The 15355-nt window shown below is 36.2% G+C and overlaps 1 protein-coding gene across 1 annotated transcript; it reads right to left on the minus strand.

Moving 5' to 3' along the window:
• Positions 1-3503: 3503 nt before the first annotated feature.
• On the minus strand, positions 3504-15176 carry LOC121967354. Its single transcript, XM_042517511.1, has 13 exons — positions 14638-15176; positions 14395-14558; positions 11577-11654; positions 10394-10473; positions 9809-9893; positions 8691-9110; positions 6221-6328; positions 5990-6057; positions 5795-5882; positions 5635-5706; positions 5494-5547; positions 5329-5419; positions 3504-3954 (listed from the first exon to the last, which is right to left on the minus strand). Exons 1-12 carry the CDS (start codon positions 15074-15076, stop codon positions 5339-5341), a joined length of 1737 nt encoding a protein of 578 aa, XP_042373445.1. The 5' UTR covers positions 15077-15176; the 3' UTR covers positions 3504-3954; positions 5329-5338.
• Between the last annotated feature and the right edge of the window lie 179 nt (positions 15177-15355).

The following is a 15355-nucleotide window of genomic DNA, read 5'->3' on the forward strand; positions in this document are numbered from 1 at the left end:
TTTAAAACATGATAAAAAGATCACTAAATTAGAATTCATTTTTTTTAAAAAATAATTAATTAGCAGGTAAATCTGAATAAATAATGTACATAGAAATTCATCCTGACCGTCGATATTCTCAGTTCAAAAAACATTTTTAAACACGGTTTGCGGTGGACACCATTTCGGTGGGAAAACGGAAAGAAAAAAACAAAACGACACCTTCTTCGCCCCGCCATCCGAGTAAACGGAGGAGAACTCCTTGATATTATTTTTTTTTTTTTTTGAAAATATCCATTATGAACGTGCATTTAAGTATCTAATATAGCTGTGTAAAAACATTTTTTTAATAATATCAGTCAGTTTTTGGCCCCGATTGATGCTGTAGATAGACGGTCCTTTTTTTAATAAAGATATTTTTTAAGGCAAAAGTCGCTCCCTTTGTTTTTAATCATCAATAGGGTTCAGTATCCTATTTTGTTTTTTTTAACATGATGAGTATCATTACTCAACTATTTTCTAGTATGCAATAATAATTTATTTATATTATTTTATTCTTTTTTTTCCTAACTAAATCGGTGCATTGTAGAAATTTAATTATTATGGATGTTATGGTTCTACCTGGTAATCAATTGTAAATCTCTCAAAAAGAGTTTTAATTTGATATATTATAAGTTTGATGATTAAGAATAAAAAATTATTATTTCTAAAAGTTTAGGATTTAATTCACATTATAGAAAATTATAATTTGTACTACTACAATGTAAATGATAAATTCTAAATTTTTATAGATCATAATTTTTGATTTATATATCAAATCAAAATTTATTTAGAGATCTACAATTAATTATGGAGTGAAACTCATAATGACTTGATTTTACCCAAAAATATCATTTAAATTATTTTTGGAAGTTTCAAATAATTTGTCTTAAAGAAAAATTTCATGTTATAGCAACTACGAAATCGTATCTGTTACATTAAACCCGATTTAGGCAGGAGATAAAATAATAATGAGAAAAGTACTAGAGAATGATAATCATTTTACAAGGGGTGAAACGTTCTTTTGGTATAAAAATCAATATAAAACATCCCTATGATGATTTGATAAAAAAAAAAAGACATCATTTTGACTTTACCTATTTTTTAATACGTGAGTAAAAGAGAGAAGCTAGATATCCGCCTAAACGATGAAGGTGTGATAGATATATAATTGCTAAAGAGTCCGAATTATTCAGACTTTACTGGATTGATTTTGTAGACAAATGATCTTCTCCTAATAAAAATAATTTCTTTTATATGCAACCAAAAGAAAGAAACAAATGTCTGTCTAAACATTTTATGTGTGATGGGGTATCCAATATGAATACATAGTCAATAAAGAGTCCAAATTATTCGAGATACGTATTGATTCAGTAGATAGATGGTCTTCTCTTAATAAAATATTTTTTTATACGTCATCAAAAGAGAAGGTATATGTCTGCCTAAATTATGGATATGTGATGTCACATCCAACATGAATACATAGTCGATAAAGAGTTCAAATTATTTAAGAGTTGTATCTGATAAAATATTTTTTTATATGTGATCAAAAGAGAAGGTAAACGTTTGTTTAAACTATAGATATGATGGGACATCCAACGTGAATACATAGTTGATAAAGAATTCAAATTATTCAAGCTTGATTCTATAGGTAGATGGTTTTCCCCTAATAAAATATTTTTTTTATATGTGATCAAAAGAGAAGGTAGATGTCTGTCTAAATTATGGATATGTGATGAGGTATCAACGCATAGTCGATAAAGAATTCTAATTATTCGAGTTTTGTATCGATTTTGTAGGCAGATGATCTTCTCTTAATGAAATATTTTTTTTATATGTGATCAAAAAAGAAGATGGATGCCCGCCTAAACTATGGATGTGTGATGGGACATCCGACGTGAATACATAATTGATAAAGAGTTTAAATTATTCAATCACTGTTTGATTGATTCGGTAGGTAGATGGTCTTTTCTTAATATATATATATATTTTTTTTGTTATATGTGATCAAAAGAGAAGATAGATATCTGTTAAAACTATAGATATGTGATAGGGCATACGATGTGAATACATAGTCGATAAAAAGTCCAAATCAAACGTACAAGAATGTTTGTATATAAAATTGGCTAATTGCAGAGGGATGCCCGGAATGTCGACTTCCAATATAGTTAATGGTTGCCTTTGATTGCCTTAATCAGGTGGTTGTTGGAGACTTCGACACGGAGACAAAATCATCCCTGTGAAAATGGGGGTCCAGCCGTTGCTTTAGCCATGGTCCAGGGCGTTGTTCGATGGCAGCAGGATGATCATCAGATGACCAGAGGTGGCCCTGTCGAGCAGTTTGGTACAACCTAACTTACACAATTATTATTGTTTTCCTTATTGCCATGGCTTTGTATTCGTTATGTGACTTTAATGTTGATTCTAATGTTGCTGGTTGATAGGGGAAAGGGTGGCCATCATGTGTATGACTCACGGCGACAGCGACTCTAACACATATCTAAGGGTGAACTATGATGCAGTTCCCATGGAATGTCTAATTTACTAGGAGTTGACAGATATATTACAATGAAATAAGAGATCAATTTCTAACGAACGCATATCTTTTGAAAAAAATTCTAACTATTTGACTATAAATTGATCCTATAATTTATTTCTCTTTAATCCTATAATTTATTTCTCTTCGTATAATTTGAAGACATGTGATGAGAAATGACTAAAATGATTGTAATCATCTTTTATGCTACAAAAGGCTGAACTATGATGCGCATCAGCCACCTCTTAGCAAGGTTGGGAACCTTTTGGGCTTATCTTCTGGACTAAATATAATATACTGCAATTTATATTAACATGGTGGAATCCTATTCATAATCCTTCTTTCAGGCTAACTAGTCCCGGGATTATGGTACAACGACAGAATATTTAAGTTATCATTTAGGTATCCATAATTCGAACCTCAACTATGATAAATTTATAAAAAAATTTCCTCCAAACGAGGCACACAACTAAAAGATGTTAAACTCCTGAGTTACCCGCTGCAAACGCTTTCCGATTTATCCTAATGACTGATAGAAAATTTTTATAGAACCAAATCGATCATCCCAAACTGGACGTTACCAATATGATTAATCATTTTTTTTTTCTTTCAAGCTAACTAATCTCAATAATTGGCTTTGAACATTATGGAAAGGGAAACATGCATGCATGTTTGTTAAAATGTATGCTGGCAGGGGGATGAAGCTTTCTTGGAAGCTACAAAGTCGAAAGGGGTTAGGTATATCTGGCTTCATTCTCAATAGGACAAAATTTAAGACCAAGAACCTTGCACTCAGTTTAATAATAGTGATTAAGAAACATGTGGCTTTGAATAAGGAAAAAAAAATCCATTTCACTTCCCAAAGTTTACTTCTTTTTTTTTTTAAAAAAATGCTCCTCAGATTTTTAACCTGATTAAAATACCTACTAATATTTTCAAACTCTAATCATTTTACCCCTAACTAATGACGTTGATATTTTACTTGCTGGAAGTGATGTAATACAAGAAGGTGAAGTACCAACAGTTATAAAACTCATCAGGGGCACTTTGACAGTTACAAAATTAGGAAGGGCATTTTTTTAAATCTTTCCTTTTCTGACACCTAAATTTGAATTTAGTGCTCACAAAAAGTGCAAATAACATAAAAGAACACGCCATTGTTGCAAGAAATCACAACTAACGGGGTCCCAAATCAAATTAAGATGCACAGCTCTTGGAACAAACTGACCTGAATTCTATGTGCAAGGCTTAGTACATTGAACTTTGAGGTGAAGGGTTCCCTTAAGTTTCACCTAAAGAATCTCGTTAATAAGGGATCATCTCATCCTCCTGTGTTGCTGACAATTGCAATTGCAGCATGAGCTACGCAGCTACCAACGATGATTTACCATAATCTGACACTGTAAACATGGAATAGCTCTGTTTCTTGTAAAATGAATCAAGTAAATAGTTTATCTGAGTGAAACAAATCAATGAACAAACAACAAACAATTGAAAAGTATATCTTCTACCAGGCTGACATTTATATTCTTGCAAAAGTTAAGCAGAAATAAGAGGCATGCCTTCCCAATTAAACGTTCAATTTTGAGAAGCTTGGAAAATGCTTATGAACCTTCCGTTTTCAAGGTGCAAATGGCATGCAAATTTGGAGCTTGTGAAATTTTTAGGTCAAATGCTGCTATCGTATATCCATGGAAGTTCAAAATCCAATGTTAATATAAAATGCATGCATGAAGGATACTTAATGTAAATTAAAAGTACAACATCCACTTTTCTAAGTATAGATAAGTAACTTGGAAAGGACAAACATACTCTTGCTAAGAACTTTTTGCTCAAACGCTCAAGTAGCACTCCATATAATTATTGTAACTATTCAGTATAAGGTCCTTCAGATTTTGATAATCGCATTCCTTTTTTTTTTCTTTATGACTATATTCCCTTCTTTTTTTTTTTTTTTCATTTTTTGGCAATTCATATTTTAATTATTGTTCTTGCTTCCAATGACATGCTACCACATTTTCCATGTCTTTGATATTAGTAATAAATCATTGTGCTTAGAGAACATCATACTTAATCTGGTTTCGTCATGCATCTATATGAGTTGAAAGGATATATTATAAACATAGCTAGGAGAATTGTTCCAATTTAGATCCTAGATCTTCCTAGTTCAAGAAATAGAGGGATGAACCTTGCACCTTGTTCATAGATGATGGGTTACTATGAATTCATTAGACTGAACAATACCTATAAGGTTTCCTTTTTCTTCTTCCCTTCAAGGAAGCAAGCCTACCAGCTAATATGATCCAAATCTGTCTCCAGGAATTTAGCATTCTAAATTCAAGTCGGTCAACAGAATATAATAGCAATTTTCCATTGTCTCACTAGTCAACTGTCCTCTAGTTTAGCAAGTTAGCCAAAGGTTGCTGTTGCACCCCAACCTGCAGCGTACACATGCATGTCTTGTCACTCAGGTTCTTACTTTGCTCCAAACTAATTGATTCCTGCAGAAAGAGCTGAAATACTCTCATCTACGAGTTAAACCTTGTCTTCCTTTCGCCAATCTCATTTTGGTCTTTAAGGCATTTCCAGCTATAATAAAATTAGAGAGAATTGAATATCCATCTCTATGAACTGAGAAGGATATCACAACAAATTCTATCATTGGCATTATGAGAAACTTTAAACCTGAAGGCATGTATTGATGATCCTGGCTGATAATCAGTAATTGAGGGAACAAGATAATAATATTTAGTGCAAAGAACACCATTCCTTACCAGAATACGATTACACAAGTTCTGTATATGTTTCTTGAGAGCCAAGAAGCCTTTCCACTTCGTCATTTGCCTCAGCTTGTAGACGCCATCGCTACAAAAAGTATAAGAAGAATTGGAAGAATATTAGCTGCAAGATTATGCAAACACAAGAGGAGAGCTACATGCCTCTTCAAGATTTTCTATCTCCATAATCTGTTGTATCTGTTGTGCGATGCTCTCCTACATATTGAAATATATAAAAATGGAAGTTACTAATATTTAAATGAAATCTGGTTGATGAGAAATAGTTTGTTTTCTAATACTGACTGCATTGCTCACTGCTTCAGCGGCAAGAACATCAGAATCCATTTCCACTTCAATTTCAATCATCGAAGATATCTGCATTGAGTAAATACTAGTCCAATTTTTCTAATATCAAAGAAATGAAAACAAAAAGGTAATACTTATTTCTATTCGTGAAACCTACTTTTGCATAGCTGTCAATCAGCTCAATCCTCCCTGAAAGGGAACCTTCCAAGCTTCTCTGCACCCTTTTAACTCTACTTCGACGAGCACTAAAGAAAAATGGTTTCAAAACATGGGACATTGTGGAAAACACTTTTGTACTCATTAATTTTTCTGAGGAAGAAATCTAGAGGATAAAAGGGATCATCATGAATACCGATAAGAAGGTTCCCCGATGGCTACAATTTTGTTTTCTAACTGGCACATTCGCGCCAACATCCAAACCTGAAAAAAAAATCTTCACAAGATTATATAACTGATTGAAGTCCTAAAAGTGCATTTGACAGTTTACTGAGGAACACTGTGGAAAAATCTAAAAAAATTCAAACCCTCAATAAGGTTTTTGTGAGATGAAAGCTATTAAGAGGACAACAAAGAAAGAGCAGACCTCTTTTTCAGCCGCCTGCCGAAGCTCTTTAATTCGAGCCTGAAGAAGATCATATTGAGATAAAAGCTGCTGCTTGAGAGCAACAACATCTACCGTCCTTTGAGGAAGCTGGATAATAACACCAATTATTATTTTTTAAACAATGCTATAAATAATATTCATCAGTAGAAGATCAAGTGTAATAGCTGTACAAAAGGCTAAATTGAAAATTCAGAATTGATTAGAGAACCCATTGTAAAACAACATTAACTTGTTATCTAGAATTTCAGGCCTTTATTCCCAAGTTCCCAACAATAACTTCGACACTTTTCATGTTCATTTCTGTTATTTAATACAAACTTATCTTTTGATTGCAAAGGAAGCATGAATGAATGTGTAAGAGAGAAAAAACTAATTGGCTACAACTTAAGGATTTCTGATGGAAAGACCTGCACATATCACTGGGTAAGTCTTACAAATGCAACAGCATAATTTTAAATAAGAAATACACGTGGAGAGTCATTTTTAGTACAGTGGGCACCCATTGTTGGAGATTTGTGAATGGAGAAGAGGTGGAAGAGACATGAAGCTCTATTGTGAATGAGACCTTAGTCCCACATTAGGAGATCCAAGGTAAATAGGTTGGTTTATATTGATTCACATGCATTGAGGATGTGAACAAATGTATGGGGAGAGGCTCTCTCTCATGGAGGGGGTGCAAATCCAGGGCTCGGATTGTACTGAACCATGTTGACTCGTGTGCGGGCACGACCTGCGCGTGCCAAATGCCGGACCGGTCAGGGCAAAATTTGCCCAAGAGGAACAACCAACATTTTGCCACGTAACCCTTTTTGCTGCTTGTGTAACGGATGCATTAAAGAAAGATTAATGCAGCCGAGTGAAACGTTGGCGTTACACAATTGATAAATAATGATCATTAAACGATTATTAACGCTGCCATTGGTCTGGGCTCCTATATAAGGAGGCTGCAACCACAAGCAAAAGGTTACACACATAGAAAAGTAGTAGAAGCTCTCTACCTACATTCCCTCCTCTTCTGTCGTGCAACTTTTGCTCGGCGAAGTGCCCGTGATAGTTCGGGTACCACTCAGTTCGCCGTGACCACCAGTGTTTGGTGGAATCACGGTTCACTGTTGTATCCTGAGAAACAAACGTTCTGAGAAAGCCTCGAAGCACAACCGGAGGTGGGGCAAATCTATTTCAAGGAAACTGCGTTTATCGCAGGCCTCGGTTCGCTCAGCTCTAGACTGGTTGCTTCGCTCAGCTGTTCGCCCGCTCGGTCGCTCGGAAGCGTGCTCGTCCGGTCGCTTTCTAGTCTTCGCCCGACTGACTTCTAACTCACCCCGGTCGGTCAGCTCGCTCGGCCTCTTCGCCCGACCGGCGCCCAGTTCGCTCGTCCTCTTGGCCCGACCAGCCTCCAGCTCGCTCGGCCTCTTCGCCCGACTAGCCACCAGTTCGCTCGGCCGCTCGCCCTTTCACTCAGTTGGTCGCTCTGCTGCTCTATCCGACCGACCACTTGGCTGCTTCGCTCGGTCTATCTGCCCGACCGACCTTGATCTCGCTCGACACTCGATCGCCAAGCTCGCTCGGCTAACCTACCCGGCCGACCTTCAACCCGCTCGATCTCTCTACTCACCCCACCGGTTGTAAGCTCGCTCGGTCACTACGCTCGGCCAGTCTCAAGCTTGCTCGGGAGCTAGCCCGCTTTGCCACTGTTCAGCCTTCGTTCAGTACTTGGCAGATATCAGCCCCTGCTGGCAGCCTGAGATTATCAGCTCAGGTCATTTCAACAGATAAGTGGAATTTAAATTTGGTATATTTAAATTCAACTAAAATCCTAAATATCTCCGATAACATATTGTTTCGTCTAACACCCATAGCATGGTTAATTTATCCACTTTTCTTCTTCTAGGCTACATTTATTTGATGGTGATTATCTTCCTCAAAACAAAGTTCATTAGGAAAGACAATCAGATCACAATTCTACAAGTAATATATTCAAACTGAATGCCAACAAATTAAGCTTCGCCACTGTGCAGTATACATTACCCAGTAAGCATACAAAAACAAATAAATAAGCAAACAGTTAATCTATATATATATATATATAGGCTTGGCTCCACATGCTAAGGAATTTGGATATTGGAACTTTGTTAATAACATGTGGGTAAAATAATCAGGAGAAATCACAAGTGCACACACTAGAGTATAGATCACCATAATCATGTGGTGTCAATCTTTAATTTCACTCCAAGAAGTTACATGTAAAATTAACCTTTTTATTTTTGACCATTTAAACTGACATCATCTTTGATTTCTTTTAAGACATGTTATATTAAGGAATGTGCACAGGGAACAAGCCAACCTAAAGATTTTTAGCAGATCTTAAATAGATTACAAATCCATAATACTGATTTTCCCAAGTCAAGGCAATAAGAATGCAATACAAGAAATAGGAAAACATGTGCACCTTGCGCATTTCAGGAAGAACTAATCTGTTCATGGTAGTTTCTAGAGCAACCGATGCAACAGCAGCTGCTGCAATGAGTCTGGGAAGGCTGGGGTCAATAATTGCAGACATAGCATCTCCACTAGACAGCAGAGCAAGCGAAGGAAGCAGGATATATGGATTAATGAAAAATGAAGAGCCATTCTTGGCTGGAGTTCTTAGCAACCGAGACATCTTTCCATTAATATGATTTGTTAGACACATTGGCTCTCCTGAGCTGAATCCTGGAGGTCGAGTGTTCAACTTGAATGGACCAATATTTTTGTAAATAGTTGGTGGGGCTGCTAAGGAAATGGTAACTCGTTCTCCTTCTTGGGCAGGAAGTTCGACAGTCTGAGTAGCAAACTTATGTGTGCGAGCAATACCAGAAGGAGTGCAAATCTGTCGCATGTTAGATAAATATTAAAGCTGATGAAAACCAGATTTTCATATCACAGCAAGGAATATAGACTGATCTCAGAAAAGTATGTTACAAATTTGTCATTACTTCTAGTTATCCTCCATATGTTTCACAATGCATGAGAAATGAAATGAAACATGAGTAGCAACTTAAAATCCCAAGCACAAATATATGATGTAAATTCTTGTTCTATTAGACTAGCACACAATAGATACTAATTAAAACAAATACATAAAAAGAACGTGGAATTCCGTTTTCAAATATTAGAACTGACTGCACAGCCTTTGCACCTTGCAAGGACAACTGCAATTGCTGCTGCATGTACAAGATTTCCTGTCATTATGTGACTTTAGAAATTGGATGAAATGACACATTATTCAATAGAGAGCATGATCATCAAGTAGGTATTAACAAACCCAATGATGCCTATAACACAATAAGAATAACTCAGTGATTAATCTCTTGATGTTGCTATAACTAGATTCAAACATATTAACCATGGATAACGGATTCGATATACATATAACATGTCAAATTATCATCTTTTACATACAAAGATGTTTATCAAGCATACTGAAAGCATATATTCGGTAATCATAGCTTCAAGTTAAAACCAAGTTGACTGAAAAAGATCATGTTGAACTTATTATAAAATTGAGAAGTGATATACGCTATGTACCACAATGGAGTGCAGAGCAGCAGGAATGCTGTCTTTGTTTATCTGTAGGAATCTCAAAGCCTTCTCCCATGGTGAAATGTCAACGCTGCGTTCGTCAGGAGCATTTCCTTAGACAAATTGAATACTGCAATCAAAACCATATATATACCAATATTTTGACTCTTGCTTCATAGATCCATAATAGCATAGCAATATAGAATGAAAACTTACTAGCATAAGACCAGCATAGCAAAAGTAAACAACATAGGACGTTGTTGAATTTGAAACATGAGTTTCATTTCAACACATATACAAGAAACAAAGCTAAATAAAAACTAAGTAGATTTGAAATCGATTCCTGCACAATAACATACTTGAGGAAGAAGGTGAAAGTATGAGCTTGAACAAAGTGGAAAGTCTGGTTTGTAGGATTCAATCACTAAAAGTAAAAAATTCATAATATTGATAACAATTTTCCTGTTTGATGGCATTTATGATTTGAAACTTAATTTCATGAAGTTGAATATTGACATGAAAGATAATGTGAAAATAATTTGAAATTGAAGGTATTAAACAATGAAATAACCCATTCACTCATCCACTAACCTGATCTCTTCTGACTCAATGTTGATGATGTTGCCTGAAACAAGCTCATACTGGTAACGACATTGGGAACAAGATGCAGACTGAGGAAGATTCATCAACCCGGTAACGAATGAATGAGATTACAGGTTCCAATATAGCAATGTGAGCTAATCATCACATGAGTACGATAATTTATTTAAGTAAAAAAAAATTAGCACATGACTAACTTAATTGACAGACAAATCTGAAAAAGTAAAGATGAACAAGAAATAAGAACTTATAAACATACATAAAGACCTGTTGCGCATAAACAGGAAAATCAGTACAAACATGAAATAAGAAAAAACAGGGAAATATAAGGGGGCATCCTCATCAGTGTATCAGTAGTAGTATAATAATTACAGATAGACATGAAGTATCATGTTATGTGGATAGTATCAAAATGTGATTATTATTATTGATCAATTTTCAAGTGATGCATGAGGACAGAGGGATGTTGAACAAAGCAAACATGGGCTTAATTATGTTTACTTTCCTGAGTATTCTTGTATATTTTGTTCAGTCTTATCTCTGAGAAAAGAAACTAACAAAAGATACAAACTAGAGGTGGTAATCGGGCCAAACTGCCAAGCTTAGTTTGGGTCATGCCAGTCATAGCCCAATAGGAGTTGGGTGATGTTGGGCCCAGCTTGGTTTTCTAGTTTGGTTGGGCGGGTGTGGCTTGGCCTCCAGGTCATGCTAGGCACGACTTGCATAGCGAGCCCAACCTAAAATTTTTAAATAAATAAATTTTAAATAAAATTTTTAAAATAGGAAAATAATTTTAAAATATATAAAACTGCATTTTTGATTTTCTATATTTTTATTTTTTTATATTTTCTATTTTTCTATTTTAAATTTGTTTATTATTTTATTTTAGAAAAAAAAACTAGCTTGGTGCAGTCGAGGGCCATGCCCACTAATGCAAAGCCCGGCCCGACACAGAATGGGCCAACTGGATCCAAGTCATGCCCAGCCCAGTAAACCCATTTTAACACCACTAAAACAAACTATATTACACCACAAATTAGGGCATTGAGTTGTATCCTCAGGTCTTCGAAAGATAGCATCCTGGCTTATCTGAATGACTTTAGGATGGCGCTATGGTTCTCAAGGAAACAATATAAGAAAGGATGTTAACTAATATAATGCTGTGCAGCTGTACCTGTACACCATGTTGTGGCTGTACAACAGCAACTGCTACCATACAGCTTGGACATCTGACAACCATTCCGAATGGAACCTAAAAGATCATATAAAAGTGCTAGTGATTATAAAAGAATTTAATAAAAGAAGAAAAACATGAAATAGTAACTCAAGATGCATAAATTGTTAAGTATATGCTGAAATGGACATAGATGAACATGTGAAAATAAAGAGCCAGATGACAGCTTCAAGCAATTTATAGTACCAGACCAAAATAAGTCAAAGTGCCATGAAGTCCTTCAACAATGAATTAAAATAATAGATATCACAAATTCCTTCAACAATGACCTAATCAACTAGAATACACTGAAGTGCCATGAAATCATTCGATAATGACATTAAACAACAAAGGATAGTACTTTGGCCTACCCTTATTGCCACAATAAGGGTAGGCCAAAGTACCACAACCCTTGAACGATGGTTTAAGAGATTACGGGTAGGCAGTAATGCCATGAAACTTCCAGTATCTGAAGTATCAAAGGTTAAAGATAGATGACAGTGATTAAAGTGAGTCTGGATGCCACGATCGCTTTAAAAAGTCAGAGTGATTGAAACCGAAAGGTTAATTGGGGAAGCAAGAGTTTTTGAATTGCAAAGATAATAGTGCTAAAAGAAATAGATGGAAATTAGAAAATAAAAATTAATTACAAACAGAAGTGTGATCTGCACCTGAAAGAGAGTACTCATACACCCACTTTTGAGCGCATGCACACACATACAAAAGTTCCTCATTGAGAGTTTCAATTCCTTAGCAGCCAGACCACACTGAAATAAGCTGAAGTGAGGAGATAGTGATAGTTGAGCCACCTTATATTAACAAAGGCTGAATGATTTGTTAGAGGACTGGATCCATTTGAAAGTGCCAAGACTCTTTATACTTAATATTGATTGAATTGTAAGCTTTAGGACTAGACTCTTCTTTATTTTTGGCAACTCTATTCACCACAAGTTCTGAGAGCACAATACTAGCCCATGGCTAATTACTGGCTAAACTGACAATAATGTGTTGATGTGGATAATGACATTGTTCTTGAAAGGACAGTCAAGGTCTTTCCCTTATCCTTCGCTTGTCCTACTTCTAGATGCTCTTGAGTGATTGCCAAATTTACTTGGACCAGATTGAAAGAAGCCTGCCAAGTAAAATTATCTTCAGAGGGGTTTGAACTCTATGCTTCTTGGAAGTCAAAGTTGGAACCTTGGGGAACTATTCTTTGAGAGGATTGCTTCAGCTAGAACCATGAGAATAGGAATGCATTTGCTTGTAAAAGGATCGACACTTTGGGTTATGAGATGGGAGAATTTATATATGTATGCGTGCACATGTGAACATGAAGAGTCATTGGGATGGAGTTACGTCACTAGCTGGCCCTTTGGTGCCTTTGTTGCCTACAGATAGGAAATGGATTAAGGACATACATTTTTACAAGGAGGTAGATTATTTATATGTTAGGATGTATAACATGGTAGCTAGGAAAAGGTTCAGACATTTGTATAAAATTTTTGTACAGTGGAACCGTTAGGTTTTCCGAGTAGCAACGAACATTATAAACATAGATGAACATAAAGAAAAACTTGCTTATATGGTCTACCTCATACAATTCAATCACATCTAGTGGATCTGTCACATCAAGTTGCCAAAAACTTAAAAAGTCAAGAATGAACCCCTGTGCTTCAAATTGTGCAGGATATGCAAAATTTAAGTTGAACCATCATATAGGAATGATCCAAGGTTTAGCTTGTCATATGAAAAAGAAATGCCTTTATTAGCCATTTATCAAAGTGGAGGAATGATCCAAGGTTTAGCTTGTCATATGAAAAAGAAATGTCTTTATTATCCATTTATCGAAGTGGAATGCCTTTGTCTTTTAACCAACTCACAACAAGATATTATTTTTGTAGCAACCAGCAACCTTTAGTAAAACACAGTTGATAAGAATGCCTATATCAAACATGTGGCTGTGGTCCCATGGTACAAACTTTTAGCCAGGAAGAGGATCATTGATTGGCCATCTTCAATCTGACCTGAGTCAAGATAGATAGTTCACCTAAATGACATGAAGGACAACACATTATGTGACCACACTTCCGTGTACCACCTTAGCATCAATACCCTCTGTTTTTTTTTAAAAAATCTTGACATAAGAGGTGCCCATTCAGTTTAAATTGAATTAAATCAACCGAAATTAGATCAAACTCAATTTTTCTATATTGATTTTCTAGAAACTGATATGACTAAGCACGCAAACCAAATTGAGACCAAAGGAATTATCCATCTGTATGTGATGTTATCAATTTAGTTCAGATTGGTTCATGTGAAACTAAATTTCCCATGAAACACTATAAGTTTTTAGTTTTATTATTCAATTATAAGTTTATGGAGCACAAATTTGATCTTATAAAATATAATATCTCACACTCAGTTTGTATTTGTAAGTTCTTGATATAAATTTGATAAACATTGAGTTATTCACAATGAGTTTCAATTACAAATACATCTTTTATAATTTGAAAAAATAAATTCTTTTTTTTTGGTTCGGTTTGGTTTGGTTTGCAAATAGTCAAACCATATCAAATTGTATATTTTATGCTTCAGTCAACCAGAATCAAACCAAACCGATTTGATCAAAATAAATCAAAATTTTAATTTAGTTTGGCTTTATTTTTTCAGATTGAACCAAATATTGGACTCCCTTATTTAACATGATATAAAACATAACCGAATGCATTAAATAATACGACCAGCCATAGCTAAATCCTAAATAAGAATGGGATATTACCTCCTCCCCAGAAGATACACCCATCCGAGAAACATCCGCAATTATCCTCATCGCATCAGAAACTCGTAGCAATGCTGCTAGCCGCTGAACCATCAATGCGTAAATGCGTACATCTGGTCTCGCCCAAGTCCACCTCTCTACTGTTGAAATCTTATCCAACATACCTATGTACATTTCAACGTACTTCCCAAATAAGTCATAAATTTAACTGGAACCGATCATGGTACCGAAATAGAGAGTCACCTGGATCGAAACCTGAACGCATAGCACCGAACACGGAGAGGGCAAGATCCGCATCGCCCCTGTCGAAAGCTGCCTCAATAATCACTCGACAGTCATCAATTCCGACAACGGAAGAACCCCCACTTTCTCGTGCTTCCGCTACGATATCTAAAGCTTGATCAGCGTCCTTAGCGGCGGAGACCCGCCTAAGCAACTCCTCGCTCAGTAGGCTTGGGCTCGACTCCTCCGTGCCCCTGGCGTCGCCGTCCTTCCCGTCGGAATAAGCTCTCGCGGCGAATGAGGAGCTAGGGTTAGGGCTTGCGGCGACGAGAGGCGAGGTCCATCGGCCGAGTAGTAGGAGGAGGCGATGGGAGGCGGAGGGTCGGGGACCGTGGAGGGAGCGGGGAGAAAAGGCGGCTGCGGATGCGGAAGGAGGAGGGGAGAGGACGGCAAGGGGCATCACTCCTCGGCGGAGCTCTCACGGACAGGAGATCGAACAGGTGATGGGTGTGGAATGCATATGAGGATGAGGATTGAGGAACGAGAGGCGGAAAAGCGATGGAGAGAGCCGTTAAATTTATGCGCGCAGATAAACTAAAAAGGAAAATTTTATTTCACTGCCTCCAGTTTATCTATTTTTATCGATGACCTCTAAATTGTAAATGAGCAAATATGTTTGAATATTTAAATTATCTGAAGATAAAAGTAAATATGTGAAATTACTATCTAAGAATTAATG

Source organism: Zingiber officinale, chromosome 3B (assembly GCF_018446385.1).
Source record: "Zingiber officinale cultivar Zhangliang chromosome 3B, Zo_v1.1, whole genome shotgun sequence".
Classification (NCBI taxonomy): Eukaryota; Viridiplantae; Streptophyta; class Magnoliopsida; order Zingiberales; family Zingiberaceae; genus Zingiber; species Zingiber officinale.